Raw genomic sequence first — 25,422 nt, 5'->3', positions numbered from 1 at the left:
AAACAAAACCACTCATCTTACACACTAAAAGCCTTGTACAAAACGCTTGAAATTACAAGACAATGCCAACCCAAACCCGCACAATAACGAGTCATGAAAAAAAAAAACAATAAACATAAATACAAATAGGCCCAATCTTGAAAACAGAACCTTTTAACAAACTGTCCTTTACTGATAAAGAGGTTTCCATCTCTCCTTAGAGGCATGGAAACCATATTTGTCCACATCAAAATCAAACCTCTTTCTCAGGTCAGCTCTAACCCTACTCACCACTCCACCTACTCCCCAGTCCATATTGGACTTAATCAAAACCCCCCTTGAATCCCACAGAGCTGCCTTCCCCAAAGAGATCAGGAGCCAAATTAAAAAAGACCCCCTCCCGCTGCTGATGCCCAAACCCAACCCCAACGTAACTGCTTCAAAAGATGAAATCCCCCTCACCTGAAACCAAGAACCCAGTTCCCTCCACACCCTCCGGGCAAAGGAGCACTCCCAAAATGCATGACGGAGCGTCTCCTCGCCTTCACACCCCTCCCTTGGGCATACCTTAACCCTTGAAGGACTTCCCTAACGGGCAAACGCCTATGCAGACACAACCAGTTTAGATCTTTCAACCTGTTAGGTAGACCCTTCTGCTGAATCGCCTTCCATACCACTGGTCCCACCCCATAGATACCGACAGGACCCCGCTTAGCCACCAAGGTCCTGTATAAAGCCCTGTGGTCCATGCAGAGCAGACCCTCCAGGCACTCAGTGTGCCTTCTGCTCCACTTAACCGCATGTTGGAAATGAGCTGGGAGGGTCTCCGCCTTAGGGCGGGAGTTGTCCCAGGCTACCAACCTTCGCAGTGGGAAGGATAGCCAAAACAAAAGAAAAACCTTGAAACCGTGGCTACAAGGGCTGACCAAACTTTTACATATCGAAGAAAAGAAAATAGTGTCCAACTTAAGAGGGAGGTCAGGAACACCCCTTCCCCCCTCCTCCACTGATTGCACCATCCAATCCCTTTTTACATATTCGTAGCCCCCCCAAACAAAGGAAAAAATTATTCGCACTAGGCCCTTCCTGTAACGAGGAGGCACAGGAAAAACATAGGCCAAATAAACCAAGGACGGAAGAATGTCTGCTTTAATGACAAGAACCCGTCCACTCATAGAGAGCCGACGAGCTTTCCAAAGGCCCACCCGGGTGCGTACTTTTGCAATCCTCTGTCCCCAATTGATGCCCTCACTACCTGCCACCTCAAAATCCACTCCCAGGACCCTCATCGGCCCCGAGCAGAGCGAGAGACCACTGAGGCCTTCCTGTCTCCCTGCCCACGGCCCAAAAAACTTAACTGAGGATTTCCCCAGGTTGACCCTAGCCCCCGACGCCTGTCCGAACTCCCCCAGGACCTCCACCACCCTGGCAACACTCCCCTCGGACGTCAGAAACAAAGTCATGTCATCCGCATACTGGGAGATCTTGACCTCTGAAGAGCCACCACCCGGTAGGCGGAGGCCCAAAATACGTGTGTCCGCCCGGAAAGCTGCTGCCAGAGGCTCAATGTACAACACATAAAGCAGTGGTGACAATGGGCAGCCTTGACGTACCCCAGTCTGCTGAGGGACCACCTCCCCTACATGCCCATTAACTAAAACCCTACTTCCCACTGCCGTATATAAAATCCCCACCCACCTCAAAAACCCTGCCCCAAACCCCATCCTTTCCAAAACTGAAAAAAGGAACCCATGGTGCACCTTATCAAACGCTTTTTCCATGTCTAAGCCCACCAACATGAGGTGCACCCCTCTGTCCTGGGCCCAAGCAATACAGTCCCTCACCAGACTCAGGTTCCAGTGAATGGACCTCCCCTCCACCCCACATGTCTGATCCTCATGTATGACATGGGGCAGAACCTTCCTGAGGCGGCCCGCTAAAACCCGGGCTACCACCTTATAGTCTGCACACAATAGTGTAATGGGCCTATAATTCCCCAGGTTATCCCTTTCCCCTTTCTTAAATAACAGCGTCAAGACCCCCTCCCTCATTGAAGACCCTAAAAGCCCTGAATCAAACACTGCATTAACTACAGAAAGAAAATCTCTCCCCAAAACCTCCCAAAAGGTAACAAAACTCCAGAGGAATCCCATCAAAACCTGGCACCTTGTTGGTAGGTAAAGCCCGCAAAGCAGCCTCAACCTCCGTCAGCTCAAAAGGGCGGTCTAGATCAACGACTGCCTCCGGGGGAACCTTCCTCCTCAAAAAACCCAAAAAGACACTCTCTTTCGAACCGTCTATGTCCATCTCCCTAAAGGATTCTCGGTAGAATGCGGACGCTGCTTCCACCATCCCACTAGGGTCAGAGACCATTCCGCCCCCTTCTGTTCGCAGCTGGGCAATTACTGCTTTGGCCCGAGCAGCTTTAACCTGTTTAAAAAAATATGAACTACTCGCCTCCCCAAACTCAAACTTACCCCTTTGACACCTGAAGAGAAAATCCCTGGCCTTCCCCTGAAAATACAGCCCCAACTTACTTTTTAAAACCTCCATCCTCTCCACATCCCTCCCCTCACCATTGTTCTCAGCTGCCACCAAGGCCGCCAGTTCCCCCTGAAGCTGCCGAAAAACTCCCCTGTCAGCCCGAGCCTTAGCAACACAGTGAGAAATGGCCAGTGTGCGCACATTGCGCTTTACGCACTCCCACCATTCGACTAAAGAACCAAAATAGGGCTTGAGGTCACCCCATATCTCATAATGGGATTTAAAAGCCTCCCTGAAAGAAAAATCCCCCAAAATGTTTACGTTTAATTTCCAAAACCCTCTCCCAAATATAGGCGCCTCAACCGAGAACACCACCTGTACTTGGCAATGGTCAGAAAACCAGACAGGAGAAACGGTGACTCTCGAGACTGGCACAGATGCAGGTAAAAACATAAAGTCAATTCGGCTACGTGAACCCCTTGAGTTTGCCCATGTCATACCCTCCCCCGTGGGGTTGATGACTCTGAAAGAATCTCTAAAAGAAAAATTCTTAACAACAGACACCAAATAAGGTAGGCTAAAATCCCCAGTACCTTCAAAAGAGACATTGAAATCCCCCCCCAGCACCACAGTTCGGTTAGTAACAAAAACATCTGTCAGGGCCAAAAATAACTCTTTCCTACCCCGAGGTTCAGCAGGTGCATAAACATTAATAAAGCGAAACCTCGCCACCCTCCAGTCGGCATCAACCACTAAAACCCTCCCCTGTATGACGGAAAAACAACCCCCCACACAAAACTCCCTATCTCCAAACAGGATCCCCACCCCAGAGGAGTGCACCCCCCCTATCCCCCATCTGGATTCTCCCTTTACCCACTCTCTTGAAAAAACAGAAACATCCCCCATGTCCATTAAATGAACCTCTTGTAAAAAACAGACCTGAAAATAGACGCAGGAAAGGTACTGAAACACTCCTCCTCTCTTCCCCACATCCCTTAACCCCCTGACATTCACTGTCACAGCTGTAAACAGGGCCATACAAAAGAAAGAAAAAAACCCAAGATCATCCACGGCCCGTATACTTCCCCCTCCCCAAACCACTCACCTCTTCCAGATAGAGGTCACTGTTCGGCGTGCCCGGCGCCACAAACGAGCGTTCAGGACTGGAAGATGAGTCTACACGGGTTGGTACCTGTCCACAGACCAGCGATCCCTCCCCAGAGCTGGAAGAACAGTCTCCCCCGGACAACACCTGTGCACATTCCATCGAAGCCTCCTCAGTATCGGTGTCCACCCCTGAGGCGCCCTTCCCGGAAACTGCCAGACCCAAACAGGACTCTTGGACCTTATCTCCAGTGCTCCCTATCGAGGCTTCAGAGACCTCCAGTGCAGGAGCCTTCAATGACCCTGGATCCTGGATCTCGACCCCTACCTCCGACCCTTCATCCCCGGTATCAGGGTTCAGTACTGCAAACCAGTTGGAGACGGCCACCGATGGCCTCCTGTGTTCTTCCACCAACCCCCTGTCAGTGACCCTCCTCCTCTTACTCCTTTTCCCCTTATACTCCAAACTTGACTGCTCATTGCCTGAAGATGCTGATCCAGTTGCCCCGCCAGCCGAACTCGACCTCATCTTCCGCGAACGGGTGGGTGTAGCAGAGTCGTCTGACATCTCGCTCAGCGGACTATCCTTCCAGGCGCCCGTCAGCAACTCCATCTCCTCCAAGGTCTCCGTCGTCTGGACCTCCTCTGCTGCACTTCCCCCTGGAGCTTTTCCCATCTCATCTGCGACCGCTCTAATTTCCTTGAGAACCTCCTCTATTGGCCGTAGAGGAGAGTTCGCAGCATCTACCACGAGGCCATCGCCGGCTGCATCCGCATAGGTCCGTTGTCTCTTTGGGCAATCTTTGAAAATGTGACCCTGCTTCCCACAGCCATTGCAGACTCGGGCCTCCCTGCAGTTGGCTGCCCCATGACCTGGCTTCCCGCAGTTTCTGCACTTCAGCAGGGTGCACCCCGTGGCCAAGTGGCCAAAGCTGCGGCAGTGTCTGCAAAAACTTGGCTGGCCTGAATAAAACAGGTACCTCCGGTCCGCACCAATGGAGAAATAGGCTGGTGGGTGAACCAGCTTATCGACTCCTTCCGAATCCCTGTTCAGTACGACCCGGAACTGCCTCCTTCCCGACCATATCCCGTACCCATCCCTTAGATATCGTACTCCGGGACTCACTTTCCCAAACCGGCCTAGAAAAGCACCGATGCTGTCATCACCCACATAGGGATTGTACATGTGCACAGTTATGATCTTCAAATCCAACCGGCACAAGGGGAAAACCTGGAAATTCGAAAAAGGCTCGCTCGTTGCCTTCTCTTTGCAAATATCCATACACCGCCTGTACAAGGCCTGGCTGTTCAGTGAAAGATCATACCCCTCTGCAGCTGCGTTCCGCTGGAGGCAGTAAACATGCCCTGGGTCCACCCTTAAACCTTCAATGATCACCGTCCTGATGAACCATTCTCGATTCCCAATCTGCTTGCCCTTGTTCTTCCATACGAACTGCAAAGTATTGCGCAGTCCAGCCCCTCTGGCTGACTGATGATCCTGCCCTCCGGCCATGACCTTCGACTCTGCGAGCTTTGAGGCACCTCAGTCTCTGTTGATTTCTCTTGAAACAAGATATCGGGCTCTGCCAGAAGCAAAGGCCCTCCAAAAATACGTTGAACTCGTAAATGTGTTCCTCTCCACGGAAGTCTTTAGTAAAATGAAGAGAAACCAGAGTCGTATGGAAGTCAGAGGTCGGGGCCCGAGACGCACTCTGTTTACTCTAGGCCGGGTTCTCGCGGGTTGTCCCCGAACCCACTCGCCAAGTTTTCGGGGGCTGTGGGGAAAAAGTCACAGACAGACAGACAGACAGACAGGTAATTTCCCTAGCCATGTATTTATTTTACATGTGATAAAAGTATTAGTTATTTTCTTTGTAGGGCAGAATTGCCTATCTTCCTAGCGATTCAATATAGATGCTATATCTTAAAAAAATTATAATCATAACTTTAATCATTTTCAAAAATATCACCTTTCATTCAATAAATGGAAAAATGCTGGGTAGTCACTGCCTGACAATAGTCACTGTAACAATGGCCACAATGTCAAACAGTTCATACAAAAAATTATAAGACAGTTTGAGTTCATCAATAGTATCTGCCCTTCTGCTACAGTACCTGCCCCAGAGGCAGCAACATGAGTAGTAATCTGCCCTTATGCTATAGTAACTGCCCTGGGGGTGGCAACAACAATAGATTCTGCCCTGTTGCTATAGCACCTGCACAAGAGGCAGCAACATCAATACTACCTGCATTTAGTCATTAAACACAACTAAAGTCACAGTTGTGTTTAATGAGTATTTATTTCTCACACAGTCCATTAGCCTTGGATTTGTAGACATTTTTACCAAAGTCTTGACGGTGCATCTCCAGTGAACTCTGTCCTGGGTGGTTTTCTTGACTTCATTCCAGGTGGTTCCTGCCTTCATCTCCTTCTCATTCATCCATGCCTTCTTTTGGCAGCAAAACTTCCAACCAAAAATAGTATTGTATAGACAAATTCAAACAAACAAGCATCTATCACTGTCCCTCATCAGTTTTTATTTTCTAGTAGGCTATGAATTTATAAAAATGTTTTAAATTGTCTGTTTTTCAGACTATTGTCACATTTTTGTTCAGTAGTTGGTTGACTTACACTGTCCTCCAGTGGTTAATATGTTCAGGTATGATAACAAACAGTACAGTATGAAGACAGGCTAAAACTACTTCGCCATGACATCGCCTACAAGTGTGATCTGGGATTTCTATTGGAGATGTTGGCTAGCTAAGCTCATACATAGAAACCAGTCATCAGGTCTAATGGTCGTCTCGCACCGAACTGCACATGTGCAGGCTGTCAAATCAAAGGCACTCATTCGATATAAAAGTTTACGAAAATGAAAATGTCTGTTTACTACAACCTTGTGAAAGTGACAATCTGTTAAACTATTGAATACATTGACTCAAATCTAGGTTGTGCATTTAGACTGGGAATAATATTCACGGCCTGGTCTGTTTCGCAAGCGTTCACTTAAGTCTTGCGATGTTGCACCTCTGGGTTTAGAAACTCTGATGATACTTTATGACTGTCGTTCATCAAAAAAGGACACTCAAAGAAAGCATTGTTGGCATTTCTTTAATAAACATTTGCCAAAGAAGAAAAATAACATTTTAGTACAAAAAGACATTGTTGCTTGTCTCCTTTTTGAACTTGGGTTTGTTTTACATTGCCAATTGCCATTTGAAAGTCATGAGGGCTTGTGGAATTTAAGGTGAACACAGCCTTCCTCCATCAAGTAATGCAGTACCTATCAGTTTTACTGCAGTCACCCAAGATCTGCCAGTCTTTCTGGAACCAATGATCCACTTCACTGTTGGGTAGAGCTTGCAAGTTAAGCATTTCACTGTACTTGTGGATATGACAAAATTTGGGCTTGTTTTTGTTGAAAAGTTCAATCTCCCAGAGGAGCCCGATCAACTGAGCCTTCCTGGTTTCAACATATTCTTGACCAAAACATTTTTTTAAATAATTGTGCAGATATAGCACTTCATTAATTTCATACCTAAATTGTTCTCGCCTACTTTAGTCAGTAGTTCAAAAACATATTAATAATAGTCTGCTCAGGAGTAATTAAAGAAAAGCTAAGGTACATATTTAAAACGCATACCTAGCCTGGTAAATGTACTCAAAAAAGGTACAAGTTTAATTTAAAAGACAGCAGTAGAATAGATTACAAAAAAAAAAAACAGTACAAAATGGTATGAGCAAGAAAAGCCCCCTCTATTCAACCCCCCTCCTTCTGCAACATAACCCACATTCCAGATAAAGTAGGAATACAATGCTTGACACAGATTTTTTAAATTATTACAAATCAAGTGCGCATTTCTAGATACTTCTGGTCTAGCCTGAGAGGGTTTGGGCTCAGTTCCTTTTGAGTCCTCAAGTCTGGGGCGTTTCCATCGTCACACCCCACCCCGTTCACTATGCCACAGCCAATCAGAAGGGGAGGCCTCGTCCTCGGATGGTTGCTGAGTTCACATGTGGGTTGAAGCCGAGGGGCATAGGTGGGGCCCCGGCCTGGGAAGGTGAGCCCCAGGACTGGCCCGGAGGTGGGATGGGCGGGGGAGGGGTGGCATGGTTGTAGAGATGGATGCTGGTGGGGTTGAGCTGCCCTTCCCCAGGCAAGGAGGGGCTGTGATTGTACTCAAAACGGTGGTCTTTGTCCCCGCTGAACACCATGCTACTGCCACCTCTACCTCCCCCTGTGCCTAAAGGGTAGGGCTCCTGGAGCGAGGGGGCCAGGGAACCGGCAGCCGAGGACGAGCCGGGGGTTGGAGCGCTGCTGCTGAACACCTCCCTTAGGGCGTGGGGGGGCAGGCCACCCCCCAGCATGTGGCCCATGTAGCTGTCGCCAAAACCTGCAGGAGGGAAGGGTGGAGGGGGTGGGCGGCTGTAGTCACCGCCATAGCCCGGTCCTTCTGCGCCGGGGTGTGGTGAGTAGACTTGCTCCGGGAGCCTTCCTCCCTCACCGGCCCCACCTGAGGTCGGCATGGGTGGCAGGTGGCCGGTCTTGGGCTCCATCTTCTGCCGGTAGTCCAGGTCCTCGCTGCGGGGAGGGGGCTCTGGTGGTTCAGGGGGTCTCTGGTCAGGGGGTAGGATGGGTCTGGAAGAAACTCCACTCCCCTCGGACACTAAGGGGGAAAACCACAAGACATGATGTTAGTTCAATACAAAGGGATAGTTCTAGTTGGAGTTCTATCCAACATTAAATTCATTGTGTATAGAAATTAGAGACAGATAAGCCTACTGGATGGTAACAACAGTGGAATACTAGCAGAAATGTGGTTATAAATACATCACTATATTCTCTATATGAGTGTAGTTACCTGGTGAGACAGGGATGGGCTCTGGGAGCTGCTTGGGCTCAGGGGGTGGCCGAGGCCCTCCTGCTGGTGGGTTGCTGCCGTCTGCCTCCTCCCCGGCCTCTTGCCTCTGATGGGCCTGGAGGAGCTGGGCCAGCAGCATGGTGACCGCCGTCTGGGTGGCTGCCGACGCTTCACCTTCAGGCTTCCCCTGCGAAACCGACGACGGAGGAGGTGATGGGGGCTTGGGCATGGGGGGCACTCCACCCAGCTGAGGGGGCTTGGGCGGAGGGGGTAGCTCCGGGGGCCGGTTGGAGTCGGAGGGCGCTGGTGGCAGGACCTTGGAGAGCTGCTGCAGTGTCTCAGAGTTGACTGTAGCGATCTGGGCCGGGTTGACAGCGCTCTTGGACTGGCCAAGCAGCTTGAAGAGGACCGCCAGCTGTTCCTGGGTCAGCTGGCAGTTGGGACCTTTTGGGTCTACGGGAGACAAAGGAAATATGAAAAACGTGATTTACTAAAAAGTAACTCTTAATTCACTCCAAGTTGTTGTTAGTGTGTAATTGACAAGGCATGAGGCAAGTATGGTGGGGTGACGTTGCGGTACTAGACTAGAGACCCATTCACTCACCCAGCAGGGCCGAGGCAGCCACAGGCTGGGCTTTGAGCCCCCCGGGCAGAGGGAAGCCCTGGGGGGTGTTGCTACGACTGTCGTCTCCCAGCCCCAGCTCCTTACGGGGGGCCTTGAGGGCAGACAGCTCCTCTGGCATTTGCTTCTGTCTCCGCCGCTTCTTACTCCACAACTCGTGGCAGTCCTGCCACAGGGGGAGACTGGAGAAGAGCGATGGGGAGGAGGACAGGAGACAAAATGTTGAGGGTAATAAAGTAACAAGCCGAGCAAAGTGTGGATCATGAAAAATATATATTCTACAGTGATGGATCACAGACACTGGAGGTGAAACGTCTTTTGCCAAACATACTCTGGTGGGGGCATCTTGGTTGGGTCCACGTCTCTGAGGAATTCACTGCTTAGTGCCGCCTCAGCCGCGCAGCGCTTACTGGGGTCCAGGGACATCATGTTGTCAAACAGGTCCAGGGCTGAGGGTGGAATACTGACCAGAGAGAAAGACCAAGTGGTTAGTCAAACACAGCCAAAGGATAATGCTATGTATTATTTTCATACTCCAATGATGAGCCCCAATTACTGAATTCAAACAAGCTGATGGACTCACAAAGCATACTCCTCTCGTAACCGCCGGCGGTACTGTTTCTTTGGTTTCATGGTGTTGAAGTAGGGCAGCTTGATGACGTCTGGCCACACGGCGGGGCAGGGGCTGCCACAGATACGACTGGAAGGGAGAGAAGCCATCAGTTTGGGCTAGAGTTGAATATCGTGTCCTATCAGGAAGACTGTCAAACGAGATAGCTGAAAGTCTTTCAGACAGTTAAAGCTGCAATATCTTAACTTTTTGGGCGACCTGACACAATTCACATGGAAATGTGAGTTATAGATCTGTCACTCATTGAAAGCAAGTCTAAGAAGCGGTAGATCTGTTCTATGTGTGCCATTTCTATGCTTCTCGTTTTAAAGTTGTTTTTGCGTCTTTTACTATCAGTTTTGTACACCAGCTTCAAACAGCTGAAATTACAATATTTCACAGCGGTTTAGATGGTATAATGATTCTCTATACCAGGGCTCTCCAACCCTGTTCTTGGAGAGCTACCCTCCTGTAGGTTTTCGCTCCAACCCCAGTTGTAACTAACCTGATTCAGCTTTATCAACCAGCTAGTTATTAGAGTTAGGTGCACTAGATTAGGGTTGGGCCAAAAACCTACAGGACGGTAGCTCTCCAGGGACTATATTTGCTTTTTTTGTCACAAACTGAAATTTGGCGAATTATTAGAATTTTAGCAAGCAGGAAATGACAGAGCAATTTCTTAATAGTGAATCTTTAAAGGAATACTGAGGATAAGACAATGACGGATTTATAGTACCCTTTTCCTCTGACCACAACGTACCTGATCAGCTCTAACTGGGCAAGCTCCTGGTTGGCTTGGAAAATGGGCTTCTTTGTGAACAGCTCCCCCAGAATGCATCTGGATTTCAGACAAAAACAGGGTGAATGCATGATCCTCTTTATAGAACCATGACCATCATCTGTCCTTGGTTCAAGAATCATGAATCTCATCAGCCAGTGAAACACCACATCAAATGTCAACTCAATGTACAGTGGGGAGAACAAGTATTTGATACACTGCCGATTTTGCAGGTTTTCCTACTTACAAAGCATGTAGAGGTCTGTAATTTTTTATCATAGGTACACTTCAACTGTGAGAGATGGAATCTAAAACAAAAATCCAGAAAATCACATTGTATGATTTTTAAGTAATTAATTTGCATTTTATTGCATGACATAAGTATTTGATCACCTACCAACCAGTAAGAATTCCGGCTCTCACAGACCTGTTAGTTTTTCTTTAAGAAGCCCTCCTGTTCTCCACTCATTACCTGTATTAACTGCACCTGTTTGAACTCGTTACCTGTATAAAAGACACCTGTCCACACACTCAATCAAACAGACTCCAACCTCTCCACAATGGCCAAGACCAGAGAGCTGTGTAAGGACATCAGGGGTAAAATTGTAGACCTGCACAAGGCTGGGATGGGCTACAGGACAATAAGCAAGCAGCTTGGTGAGAAGGCAACAACTGTTGGCGCAATTATTAGAAAATGGAAGACGTTCAAGATGACGGTCAATCACTCTCGGTCTGGGGCTCCATGCAAGATCTCACCTCGTGGGGCATCAATGATCATGAGGAAGGTGAGGGATCAGCCCAGAACTACACGGCAGCACCTGGTCAATGACCTGAAGAGAGCTGGGACCACAGTCTCAAAGAAAACCATTAGTAACACACTATGCCGTCATGGATTAAAATCCTGCAGCGCACGCAAGGTCCCCCTGCTCAAGCCAGCGCATGTCCAGGCCCATCTGAAGTTTGTCAATGACCATCTGGATGATCCAGAGGAGGAATGGGAGAAGGTCATGTGGTCTGATGAGACAAAAATAGAGCTTTTCGGTCTAAACTCCACTCGCCGTGTTTGGAGGAAGAAAAAGGATGAGTACAACCCCAAGAACACCATCCCAACTGTGAAGCATGGAGGTGGAAACATTCTTTGTGGATGCTTTTCTGCAAAGGGGACAGGACGACTGCACCGTATTGAGGGGAGGATGGATTGGGCCATGTATCGCGAGATCTTGGCCAACAACCTCCTTCCCTCAGTAAGAGCATTGAAGATGGGTCGTGGCTGGGTCTTCCAGCATGACAACGACCCGAAACACACAGCCAGGGCAACTAAGGAGTGGCTCCGTAAGAAGCATCTCAAGGTCCTGAGTGGCGCAGTGGTCTAAGGCACTGCATCGCAGTGCTAGCTGTGCCACTAGAGATCCTGGTTCGAATCCAGGCTCTGTCATAGCCGGCCGTGACCGGGAGACCCATGGGGCGGCGCACAATTGGCCCAGCGTCGTCCAGGGTAGGGGAGGGAATGGCCGGCAGGGATGTAGCTCAGTTGATAGAGCATGGTGTTTGCAACGCCAGGGTTGTGGGTTCGATTCCCACAGGGGGTATGAAAAAATAATAAAAAATAATGTAAGTCGCTCTGGATAAGAGCGTCTGCTAAATGACGTTAATGTAATGTAATGTAATGTCCTGGAGTGGCCTAGCCAGTCTCCAGACCTGAACCCAATGGAAAATCTTTGGAGGGAGCTGAAAGTCCGTATTGCCCAGCGACAGCCCCGAAACCTGAAGGATCTGGAGAAGGTCTGTATGGAGGAGTGGGCCAAAATCCCTGCTGCAGTGTGTGCAAACCTGGTCAAGACCTACAGGAAACGTATGATCTCTGTAATTGCAAACAAAGGTTTCTGTACCAAATATTAAGTTCTGCTTTTCTGATGTATCAAATACTTATGTCGTGCAATAAAATGCAAATTAATTACTTAAAAATCATACAATGTGATTTTCTGGATTTTTGTTTTAGATTCCGTCTCTCACAGTTGAAGTGTACCTATGATAAAAATTACAGACCTCTATAAGCTTTGTAAGTAGGAAAACCTGCAAAATCGGCAGTGTATCAAATACTTGTTCTCCCCACTGTATGTGTCTCTTACCCGCAGCTCCACACGTCAATGGCAGGTGTGTACCTCTCCTCCCCCAGCAAAAGCTCAGGGGGTCTATACCACAGGGTGATCACCTTGTTGGTGTACGGTCGGCTATAAGACGGGGACAGAAAAATGACAAATACATCAGTGTCAATAATATACCGTAATTTTCAGACTATAAGCCGCGCCTTTTTCCCCATTTTTCGACCCTGCGGCTTATATAACGGTGCGGCTAATCTATGGATTTTTACAGCTAACGGCCACTAGAAGACCTCCTAAATCTATGGATTTTACAGGTTACAGTCCACCAACTTTAACTCTATGGGCTCTATGACCGGTCCGCGCCCCCCACCTTTAAGCGGTGGGCTCCAGCAGGAAAAGCTGGAGGCCGGAAAAGAGTGAGACAGGTAGGGCGCAAAAGTAAAAGTGGAACCGAGAGTGGTACGAGAGACAGAACGAGACAGAACGAGAGCAAGACAGACAGACATTACGAGAGCGAGACAGTTTGTCTCTTTCCCGACAATCCCCTCTGTGCACGAACCCTTACATATGGTAATTAAACATTAAAACACCTGCGGCTTATAGTCCAGTGCGCCTTATAGTGCGGAAAATACGGTAATCCACAACAAAACACAGTTGAGACCAATACGCTTGATGAAACATATATACAGTAATACATCTGAAAAGGCAATAACTACGGGCAGTAATCAACTGTAAGTCATATCGGGACACTTACCTCTCCTCAGAGTTATAAAGTCGAGCCAGTCCAAAATCTGCCAGCTTTATTTGACCCCTGGCAGAGAGAACAGAACACTGCTTTAACTTGACTTCCAAACCCTTTCTGTCAGACACCGCAGTGTATAGAAATAGGTTCTCTTTGACGTTGGCTATTCTCTAGCCTGGCCACAGATCTGCTTATGCTTTGGCGTGACAATGATCATAGGAGCGGACAAGACAGCACCGACAGATCTGGGACCAGCAGGCTAGCTATCCTGAGGAGCACTCACTTGTTATTGAGCAGGATGTTGGAGCACTTGATGTCCCTGTGCAGGAAGTTCTTTTTGTGGCAGTAGTGGAGGCCCTCCAGCAGCTGCCTCATGAAGGACTTGATGTGGCTCTCGTTGAAGTGGACCAGGCCCGACTCCAGGAGGCCCATCAGGTCGTGGTCCATGTACTCAAACACCAGGTAGAATGCACCTGTAGGAGGAGGATGGATCATATAGAAGGGAAACGGATGCATGGACTAACATAAAGCAGACACATGGGCAGCATCCCAAATGCTTTTCCCTACAGTGCACTACTTTTGACCAGGTCCCATAGGGTTCTGGTCAAAAGTAGTGCACTATGTAGGGAATGGAGTGTGGACATGGTAATACAGTGGGTTTGTCATATGGACCTTTGTCATTCTTGAAGTCCAGGGCATCCTCCTTGTCGGTGACTATCTCCTTCATGTTGATGATGCTTTTGTGGTTGAGCTGCCGGAGGATCTTGATCTCCCTGATGGCGGTGATAGGGAAGCCCTCCTTCTCGTTGTCCAGACGCACCTTCTTCAAGGCCACCATCTCAGCTATACCATGGGGATAGAGATAAAAGGCAGAGTATATTATAAAAGACATGTTCATACATAGATACACTGGGCATAGAGAGACTTCCATTTTGAGTAGAGTGAGTTTTCCCTTTCAAATGTTGATAGTAAAATAATAATTATAATATGAGCTACAAGGAAAGTAGGCTACGCCATATGATCTACATGAAATGTTGAGCGAAGTAAGCATTCAGTGGTCCTCACCTGTGTCTTTGTCTTTTGCCTTGTACACCTGGCCGTAGGTGCCCTCTCCCGTGATGCCGATGATCTCAAACTTGTCCACGCACCGTTTCCCCCAGTCTATCTCAGTCTCCTTGATCTCCCCAAAACGTGGGCCGCAGATCCTGGGAGACAGACAAACAAACCAACAAGAGATTAGGTCAAGCAGTGGTGGTCAACACCAGGCAGTAGAGACTCAAGGAGCATAGGACATGGAAGATGTAAGGTGAGTATAATGATTCCACAGAGCAGACACGGAAGGCCAAGGGGCCCAGACATACTTGGGCCGGCGGTGAAGCGCGGTGGTCTTCTTCTCGTTGTACGGGCTGTGGGGGGAGGAGGCGCCGCCTCCGGGGAGCTCAGGAGGAAGGGGCAGTTCGGTAAGGAGGTGGTGGGCCTTCTGACGCTCTGCTGGCTTCTTCCCTGAGAGCGACGGTAAGATGTCCTTCAAGCTGCACAGGGGAGAGAAGAGAATGAAAAGTTAGGCTATGGAACAGTACAGAGAGGGGGAGTGATAAAAATGATAAGAAAAGCTCCATTCTATTACATTCCCTTTACCTGTCCGCTCCATCTAAGTGCTGGAGGACGTGCGGGGGCAGGTGTAGAGATGTCAGTGTAGAGGCGGTCGGAGCAGCTACTCGCTCCTTCTCTTTACCCTGTCCGGATGCTGGTGCTTTCCTCTTGTCCCGTTGCACCGAGGGGTCATCCTTCCCCTTACCATCTCTATCCCGCTCTCTGTCCCTGCTGGGCTGAGGGGGCTCTGTGCTCCTCTTGGAGGTCCTGTCTGTGGGGGACTGGGGCTGGCTCGACACAGGGGTCCTGGGACCCTTCTCGGGGGGCGGAGGGGAAGGGGGCCAGCCCTTCTTGGTGACGTGGTTGGCCTTGGGGCTGGGCTGGTGGGAGCCTGCAGAGGGACCCTTGGTGGGAGTGGAGGCGTTGCTGGAGCTCTTGGCCCGGGCTGCTGCCTCGGCAGCTTTTGCCTTCTTCTGCTTGCTGAGCTCGGCCGCTAGGCTGCTCTTGAAGGTCAGGGTGCTGGGGGAGAGGCTGGAGGGCCGACTGCGAGAGCGGCGGTGGCGCGAGCGGGAGTGCCTCAAGGCGGAATACGGGCTCCTGCTTCGAGACTTGCCAGATCGCCTGGAGAAAGGAGAGACAGGTTGTATGATGAATCTTTATCACAGGAGAAAAGTTCTCATTTAAAAGGTGCATAATGTCTACCTAGTGCTATTCTAGCAGACTACTGTAATGGCAATTTACATATTCAGTGCCATTAAAGGCATCATTACAACCTTAATCACAATCTAGTAAAACAGTTGTAGTAATGTGTTTCACAAATATAGGTTTCCATCCAATTGGCCACAGATATATGCATATATATATATATATATATATATATATATATATATATATATATATATATATGTATTTTAAATCAGCGTAAAAGACAATATGCGCATTTTCCCACCAGAGATGCGTTTTCATCAAATTGACTTGTTGCGGATAAAATGCTGTGCGTGATGACATAGATTCTAAGCTAACATATGTTTTTTTTGCAGCAATTCGACCCTGAAGGCCTGATTCACACAGTCCCCTCTGAACAGTTGATGTTGAGATGTGTCTGTGACGAACTCTGTGAAGCATTTATTTGGGCTGCATTTTCTGAGGCTGGTAACTAATGAACTTATCCTCTGCAGCAGAGGTAACTCTGGGTCTTCCATTCCTGTGGCGGTCCTCATGAGAGCCAGTTTCATCATAGCGCTTTATGGTTTTTGCGACTGCACTTGAAGATACTTTCAAAGTTCTTGAAATGTTCCGTATTGACTGACCTTCATATCTTCATGATGGACTGTGGTTTCACTTTGCTTCTTTGAGCTGTTCTTGCCATAATATGGACTTGGTCTTTTACCAAAAAGGGCTATCTTCTGTATACCTCTCCCTACCTTGTCACAACACAACTGATTGGCTCAAATGCATAAAGAAGGAAAGAAATTCCACAAATTAACTTTAAAGAAGGCACACCTATTAATCGAAATGCATTCCAGGTGACTACCTCATGAAGCTGGTTGAGAGAATGCCAAGAGTGTACAAAGCTGTCAAGGCAATGGGTGGCTACTTTGAAGAATCTCAAATATAAAATATATTTTGATTTGTTTAACACTTCTTTGGTTACTACATGATTCCATATGTGTTATTTCATAGTTTTGATGTCTTCACAATTATTCTACAATGTAAAAAATAGTAAAAATAAAGAAAAACCCTTGAATGAGTAGGTGTGTCCAAACGTTTGACTGGTAGTGTATACACTTCCATTATTTTTATTTTTTTTACTGGTACCGGGCACCTTCAGACAAGTGAGGCTTGTGGGCGTCCTAGAGAAAAACGGAGAACACCACCGTGAGAGTGAGAGTCTCAGCTTAATAGTTTGTAGGCCAAACCGTTCGGATGCTACAGACCTTTTTGTGAGAAGACCGATTTTCGGGCTGTCTCTTGGTCTGACAAACACCGCTCTAGCTCTGCTAACTTTCACCGTAGATGCGGAAGGGCGATTTCAGCGGATGTGATGGATTGAAATGCATCCCATGCAAAAAACAGATCTTGATCTTAAACAGACGGATTTTGATGGGGATGTTTTTATTACGTTAAATCGATTTCCACGGGGCTGCGGTAATTGTAGGCTAAGGGTTAATGAAGTGTTTGTTGTCATTCAATGAGAGAAGCATTTTTTTTTTTTTTATCTCAACAACAACGTCAAAATGAATGCCAGATGAGTTTGATTAATTCAGACTATTTTGAGGAAGTGGCTCCTGAGTCTCAAGATGGACAAACCAATAATCTTTTTTAATTTTATTTTGGCATTTCTGTGCATCCTTGACAATTGCTAATTAATATCCAAAAGCAGCACACGTTTTTACGCGAACCTACACATCTTCTCTCGTGGCACCAACGTGAGGGGTTATGGCAGGGGCAAAGGTGTAAAGTTACCTTAATTATTATGCCTCATCTTTTAAATAAATGCAATCTATTAGCTTCCAAAATGTAATTAGGTACAGTGCATTCGGAAAGTGTTCAGACCCCTTGACTTTTTCCACTTTGTTACGTTACAGCCTTATTCTAAAATGGATTAAATTATTTTGTTTCCTCAATCTACACACAATACCCAATAATGACAAAGCGAAAACAGGTCTAGAAATGTTAGCAAATCTATACAATAAAAAATAAACAGAAATACCTTATTTACATAAGTATTCAGACCCTTTGCTATGAGACTCGAAATTGAGCTCAGGTGCATCCTGTTTTAATTGATCATCCTTGAGATGTTTCTACAACTTCATTGGAGTCCACCGGTGTTAAATTCAATTGATTTGACATGATTTGGAAAGGCACACACCTGTCTATATAAGGTCCCACAGTTGACAGTGCATGTCAGAGCAAAAACCAAGCCATGAGTTCGAAGGAATTGTCCGTAGAGCTCAGAGACAGGATAATGTTGAGTTACAGCATTGAAGGTCCCCAAGAACACACTGGCCTCCACCAAAACTCTTCCTAGAGCTGGCCGCCCGGCCAAATTGAGCAATCGGGGGAGAAGGGCATTGGTCAGAGAGGTGACCAAGAACCCGATGGTCACTCTGACAGAACTCCAGAGTTCCTCTGTGGAGATGGGACAACCATCTCTGCAGCACTCCACCAATCATGCCTTTTTGGTAGAGTGGCCAGACGGAAGCCACTTCTCAGTAAAAGGCACAAGACAGCCCGCTTGGAGTTTGCCAAAAGGCACCTAAAGGACTCTCAGACCATAAGAAACAAGATGATCTGGTCTGATGAAACCAAGATTTAACTCTTTGGCCTTAAAGCCAAGCGTGACGTATGGAGGACACCTGGCACCATCCCTACGGTGAAGCATGGTGGTGGCAGCATCATGCTGTGGGGATGTTTTACAGCGGCAGGGACTGGGAGACTTGTCAGGATCGAGGGAAAGATGAACGGAGCAAAGTACAGAGAGATCCTTGATGAAAACCTACTCCAGAGCGCTCAGGACCTCAGACTGGGGCGTAGGTTCACCTTCCAACAGGACAACTACCCTAAGCACACAGCCAACACAATGCAGGAGAGGCTTCGGGACAAGTCTCTGAATGTCCTCGAGTGGCCCAGCCAGAGCCCGCACTTGAACCCGATCGAACATCTCTGAAGAGACCTGAAAATAACTGTGCAGCGACGCTCCCCATCTAACCTGACAGACATTGAGAAGATCTGCAGAGAAGAATGCGAGAAACTCCCCAAATCCTGGTGTGCCAAGCTTGTAGCGTCATACCCAAGAAGACTCAAGGCTGTAATCGCCACCAAAGGTGCTTCAACAAAGCACTGAGCAAAGGGTCTAAATACTTATGTAAATGTGATTTTCAGATATCATTATTTTTTTATACATTTGCAAAAAAATCTACAAAACTGTTTTTGCTTTGTCATTATGGGGTAATGTGTGGAGATTGATGTAAAAAACAACAATTGAATCAATTTTAGAATAAGGCTGTAACGTAACAAAATGTGGAAAAGGTGAAGGGGTCTGAATACTTTCTGAATGCACTAGTTGTCCGATAACACATTCTGATGGAATGGCTTGCTTGTCCTGCACTTTGTAAAAACCCACAGTGCATTGAGTGAATGTTGGAAAAAGAGCTTGGTTCCTTTCTAAACATAGCAATGTGAATGCAAAGAGGACTTCATTCAAAGGCAAGGGCAGTGTGAATACAAAGAACAGATATTTTGCTAATTTTCTCTCCCCAGAGTTCACTTTAAAGAAGAGTATACAGTGCATTCGGAAAGTATTCAGACCCCTGCACTTTTCCCACTTTTTTTTTTTTTTAAACGTTACAGCCATATTCTAAAATGGATTAAAATATTATTTTCTCATCAATCTACATACAATACCCCATAATGACAAAGCGAACAGGTTTTTAGAAGTCTTTGCAAATGTATTAAAAATAAAAAATACAGATACCTTATTTACATACTGAATGCACTGTTAATGTTGTAAATGGCTATTGTAGCTGGAAACGGCTGATTTTTCAATGAATATCTACATAGGCGTACAGACAGCCATTATCAGCAACCATCAGTCCTGTGTTTCAATGGCACGTTGTGTTTGCTAATCCAAGTTTATCATTTTAAAAGGCTAATTGATCATTAGAAAACCCTTTTGCAATTATGTTAGCACAGCTGAAAACGGTTGTGCTGATTAAAGAAGCAATACAACTGGCCTTCTTGAGACTAGTTGAGTATCCGGAGCATCAGCAATTGTGGGTTCGATTACAGGCTCAAAATGGCCAGAAACAAATAACTTTCTTCTGAAACTCGTCAGTCTATTCTTGTTCTGAGAAATGAAGGTTATTCCATGTGAGAAATTGCCAAGAAACTGAAGATCTCGTACAACACTGTGTACTACCCCCTTCACAGAACAGCGCCAACTGGCTCTAACCAGAATAGAAAGAGGAGTGGGAGACCCCAGTGCACAACTGAGCAAGAGGACAAATACATTAGAGTGTCTAGTTTGAGAAACAGACTCCTCACAGGTCCTCAACTGGCAGCTTCATTAAATAGTACCCGCAAAGTAAATGTAGAAGTTGGTCGAATTGACAAGAAAGGCTACTAAAGTATGTTTTTGTCCTCGTGTTTCTTGGCCAGTTACATTGTTTTGTTCAAATGATAGGTTGTTTTTCAATGTTAGTTTGAGTTTGCTGCAACTGTCTTGCTGCTAGGAAGCAGAGTATGTGAGCGGAGCGGAGCAAGGAGCGTGCCCAATTTGACTGGAGCGCGGCGTGAGATTCCCAAAGGCTGGAGCATCGGCCTTCTCGCCTGCTCCAATTTCGCTCACTTCACGAGCTCAGGGCATACCCGGCCCAGCATACATTTTTAGTCTACTTCTGTGCTGCTTTAGCCCTTTGCTTTAGCTACTGTCATGGAGTTTGCTAAATATTTTCATGAAGAAACTGATAAAGTACTCAAGTAATAATATCTGAAAGTACTACTTACATAGTTTTTGGGGTATCTGTAGTTCACTATTTATATTTCTGACAACTTTTAATTCCCCAAATTCCTAAAGAAAATGTACTTTTTACTCAATTTTCCATGACACCCAAAAGTACTCGTTCCATTTTAAAATGGTTAGCAGGACAGGAAAGGTATCTAATTCACACATTTAAAAGAGAACATCCCTGGTCATCCCTACTGCCTCTGATCTGGCGGACTCAACACATGCTTCGTTTGTAAATTATGTCTGAGTGTTGGAGCATGCCCCTGTCTATCTGTAAGTAAATCAAAAACAAGAAAATTATGCTATCTGGTTTGCTTTATATAACGGAATTTGAAATGATTTATACTTCTACTTTTGATACTCAAGTATATTTTAAACCAAATACTTTTAGACTTTTACTCAAGTAGTTTTTTACTGGGTGGCTGTCACTTTTCCTTGAGTCATTTTCTATTAAGGTATCTTTACTTTTACTCAAGTATGACAATTGGCTACTTTTTCCACCACTGACCAAGAGCAAGAGAGAGAGTGCAGTGATGTGTCCACAACTAAAGAATCATTGTGGAATCTGAAAAGACAAGTATCCTGAAAGCATGATGGTGTGTACTTACTACCTGCACATGCTAAAAGAAAGTTTGCTACCCACCTTGTTCCTAAGTGTGTCACTGCAGCAAAGTATTTATAAACTAAAAATCTGATCTCTTAAAAGTGTGCATATTCCCCCTTTCAAGGAGCTTTCTGTTTTAATTGGGTTATTTTGCCTAAAAACCTTTAGGCCTTCCTATAAAAAAAAACAAAAAAAACATCTAGCCTATTTGAAATGATGAGCGCTTCTTACATTCACCTTTTCATGTTTATTAAAATACTTTTCATGGTTTGGTTTCAATACTTGGTAGATCCAGGTAGTCAGAAAAAGATTGGTGTTGGTTAAATTGTGATTTTAATGAATAGAGCGAATTTGGAGTGGCAATTTTTCCCCTGTGAGCATGGAGCAGTTTTTAGCTGAGCGGTTGGAAAAGAGTGGACTGCTGGAGCACTCCATGAACAATGAGCAGGATTTCCGACGGCACAACTCTGCTCACATACTCTGCTGTGAAGACATCACAGTCTGACATAAATATTTTGTCCTACCCGTGGTATAAGGTCTCATATACCACGGCTTTCAGTCAAACAGCATTCAGGGCTCGAACCACCCAGTTTAAAATAAATAATACGCCATATCACTCTGCATTCTGTGGCAGGGCAGGCACTTTGTTGATTCTTGATGGTCAGTTGTAGAACTGTTTATCAGTTATACATTGGTTAAAAGGCACAGGTCACAAATGAAATTAAGCAAGATACCCCATTACTTCTTACTAGTAATACATTTCCTGTTGTAGAAACATTAGAAAGCATGCTCATCCGTTTTATTAATAATTATTTTTTGGTGTAAATATGGAGAGAGACAAATTAGGGCTGCACATTTTTTTTTGCGGCTGGTAGATTATTCTTTTTTTTTTTTTTTTTTTACATCTACCTGCCACAGTAGCTGCCTGGTGGACCAAATAGTTAATTTCCCACACTGACTGTGCTCCTCCCCACCTCGCCATCCCTCACTAGCTCGCTATGAAAGATGCAAGTGTTTGTATATGGTCACCTCACTCGAAACAATGTGCAGCTCGCACTGATGCAACCAATTAAAAATGTAACTCGCACAGCCAAGTCAAAGGGTGGCAAAATGCGACTAAATGGTCGCAGTCTGGAGCCTTGAGGTGCCACGCGTAGTCCAATGTGTAGCCTTATTTCAACCATTGAAACTTTTGTAAATAAAAATATGAAAATGGCTGATTCAAAATATTAACTTTGTAACCATTCCCATTTAATCCCTTCAAGCTCATGTTGCATAACTTTAAAAATCCTTTGCTTTGGTTGACTAAACTCTGGTGTCTCCCAGTGGCTCCTGCGGATATAGTCAGCACGAAACGTCAGAATGTATGGAATATGGGTATCTAGATACATTGCACTTGTAAATTTGGGTACTGATACAATGGCAGGCAGCATTTGAAGCACCTCGTGGCCCCATGACTGAGAGTACCAGTCATGCACTTCCTTACTATTGATAAGCCAAATGTGCATGCTGTTAATGTCACCGTTTCCATTCTTTCATGTGCCAAGTTTATTCAACACTTCGTAGGCCATCTGTTGTGAGCGTTCTGCTGTCTTGAGCAGTCTTGTATTTTGAAAAGGAGATGGCCTCTCTTCCAAACTAAGGCCTTCTGTGTGATCATATTTGCATAATGAGGCAGTATGTGTAATGGAGGTCAGTGTGCTGCTAACAGCTTTGCCTCCTCCACTGTCCGACTGCCCATACTAGGCTCGAACCAGTGATGCTCTGCTTCGCAACACATGTAACTGCCCTCCTTACATTTTACATTACATTACATTTTAGTCATTTAGCAGACGCTCTTATCCAGAGCGACTTACAGTTAGTGAATACATATATATATATATTTTTTATACTGGCCCCCCGTGGGAATCGAACCCACAACCCTGGCGTTGCAAACGCCATGCTCTATCAACTGAGCTACATCCCTGCCGGCCATTCCCTCCCCTACCCTGGACGACGCTGGGCCAATTGTGCGCCGCCCATGAGTCTCCCGGTCGCGGCCGGCTGCGACAGAGCCTGGATTCGAACCAGGATCTCTAGTGGCACAGTTAGCACTGAGATGCAGTGCCTTAGACCACTGCGCCACTCAGGAGACGACAACAATCCAATGGGTTGAGCCACCCAAAGGGTACCGATTGGATGGCTCCATTTGCAACATTTCAAGCTAGCTGTGGAGTGAGCTTACGGCACGTTCTGAACTCCGCACTCAAAGGGCATAAAACACAATATTGAACATGATCACACAAGAGTAGCTAAAACACTGGTCCAAATCAGACAGTCAGGTAGTTAAGAAAATTGACACCTGAAATTATACCAGGCGCATTATCCTTGACTTTAATACAGGTACAGTACCATCTGATTGATTGCTTACCTTATGTCTGGACTTGGGCTGAGTGACTTTCGGTATGGACTTCGTGATCGCCGATGGGTACCATAGGGACTTGAGACTAGTTCTCCCTGTTCGAATGGACTATGTCGGCCATAGGTTGGAGACCCGCGCCAGTTGAATGGGCTCGTTGGAGACCGCTTTCTTTTGTTGCTTGAGTATGAACGGGGCGACTTTGAAATGTTGTAGGCGCTATAGACCTCAGCATCTCGGCTGTTGTATGTCGAACTAGGGGACAGCCTTTTCTTCCCATAACTGGGACTTCTTCTAGATATAAACTGGTTATTATAACTACCACTAGGAGACTGGTATCCATATGAATAAGATGTCCCATGTGGACTTTCTGCCTTGAAACCAGGACTTCTTCTGGAGGCCCTGAGTTCTTCACGGTCATCTTGGTATGATTGTGGTACATCCCTGTATGCAGACAGGGGCTCCTTTTCAGACCGTGACTTACTTTTGTGGCGATTAGACTCCCTTTTATCCAAAGACATGGGTGGCAATGTTGTAGAGGTCTTCTTGCCGTTACTGTCACTGTTTCTCAAACCATCTCGGTTGTTTTTGGTGGCACTCAGGCTACTTCCGCCACGAGATTTCAAAGAGTCCCTCTCACGGCTCTGGCGTTCCTTTCTTTTCGGTTCCTTCTTTTGTCTATTCCTCTCGGATGAACCACTGGTTTGGTCATCCTTCCTGAGATGCAGTATATCACGGTCTCTTCGAGACCTTCTCTCTGGGGATATCGGTCCGTTGATGTCGGTAAACTCAATTTTGCTAAATCGATCGGCCGAAAGCCGACCATGCGGATCTGGTTTAGGTGAAGGGCTCCCAGAAAAGCGTTCTGATTGGGAACTTACGTCGTCATATTCCACCGAAGTCCGAGGTTCACCTTCTCTTTCGAGAATGCTTCTCCGTTCACCTGTCATATGCCATGGTTCTTTCTCCCTGGCGTGACTGTGTTTCTTTCGCCTAGATGCCGACGACCGCCTCTTCTCCCGGTGTTTCTCTTGCTGCAGAGTAGCACAGCTTCCAGGTCTAACGTTACTGCGCCGCTCCGGTCTGGCATTTCTCTGTGCCGATGGGCTTCTTCCCCGACTCTCGCGAAGTACCTCCGAGTTAGGCATTTATCAAAAAGATGTGATATATACTTTTGGTAATATTGGTTGTCTTCAGTGTTATGTTTCTTGGTACACAAAACAAAACATTTGCTACAAATTGGCTAGCTAGCAAACTAGCAAGTTAAATTAGCTAGCAAGTCACACTGCCACCGTGTGACACAGTAAACAGCAGTGAGCTATTACAAACGATAATCCATCGCATTCGTCATCACCAAAAAATCCATCATCCAATGTTTCCCTTGATGAAATTAGTTTAATAATATGACAAATGAAAATCAATCATTATAATCCCGGACTGTGTGATTCAAAAGATGTGCCAACTAGCTAGCTAGCCAAGTTAGCCGGGGCTAACTCGCTAGCTAGCAACTGTAGCTAGCTAGGCAATGTCTCGTAATTGCATTCCATTCCATACGGAGCGTAGCAGGCCCAATGTCTCCTGTTCGAAAGGAAATGTCTCTTGAAGAAAATAGCAGCTCACATCGGCTTAAAAAATATATTCCCAAAGTGCTGAAAATAAGAAAAATAACATTTCACTTTTTAGTAATGACATGTCTTTACGCTTGCCATAACAATCCAGTTTGGACGAACAAGGAAGTAGTTAGCACGCACGCAAACTATGCTAGCTTTCTTTCTCCTTGGGAGTTCAAATAAACTAAGGGCAGATTAAATAAAACAAAACAATTAAAAAATCCACGGACAGTTTACGTATTTTAGCGGAAAGCCGTATTATCACAAATTTAGATAAATAAAAATATTATATTTAGAGTTTTATTTGTTATATTTTATAACCAATATGCACCGAACATAGTTCAACTAGCTAACGTTAGATTGCCGGGCCCTCCAGCTTTCAAATTGAAGAAGGCCTACTACTTCTTCTTTCATGAGGTTTAAC

At 46.2% G+C, this 25,422-nt stretch overlaps 1 protein-coding gene across 1 annotated transcript; it reads right to left on the bottom strand.

Annotated features, from left to right (window-relative positions):
* Window positions 1-6,663: 6,663 nt before the first annotated feature.
* On the bottom strand, window positions 6,664-25,359 carry LOC311109148 (cyclin-dependent kinase 13-like). The gene is made up of 14 exons (XM_084151970.1): window positions 23,401-25,359; window positions 14,923-15,498; window positions 14,646-14,816; window positions 14,350-14,489; window positions 13,957-14,127; window positions 13,568-13,757; window positions 13,297-13,353; window positions 12,570-12,671; window positions 10,423-10,500; window positions 9,636-9,752; window positions 9,384-9,515; window positions 9,035-9,234; window positions 8,431-8,883; window positions 6,664-8,235 (listed from the first exon to the last, which is right to left on the bottom strand). The coding sequence occupies exons 1-14, from the start codon at window positions 24,534-24,536 to the stop codon at window positions 7,541-7,543; spliced, it is 4,218 nt and encodes a 1,405-aa protein (XP_084008096.1). The 5' UTR covers window positions 24,537-25,359; the 3' UTR covers window positions 6,664-7,540.
* Between the last annotated feature and the right edge of the window lie 63 nt (window positions 25,360-25,422).

Source organism: Coregonus lavaretus (genome assembly GCF_964263955.1).
Source record: "Coregonus lavaretus genome assembly, chromosome: 34".
NCBI classification, from domain to species: domain Eukaryota; kingdom Metazoa; phylum Chordata; class Actinopteri; order Salmoniformes; family Salmonidae; genus Coregonus; species Coregonus lavaretus.
The sequence above is the reverse complement of the archived record's forward strand: the minus strand, read 5'-3'. Positions and strand labels throughout refer to the sequence as shown.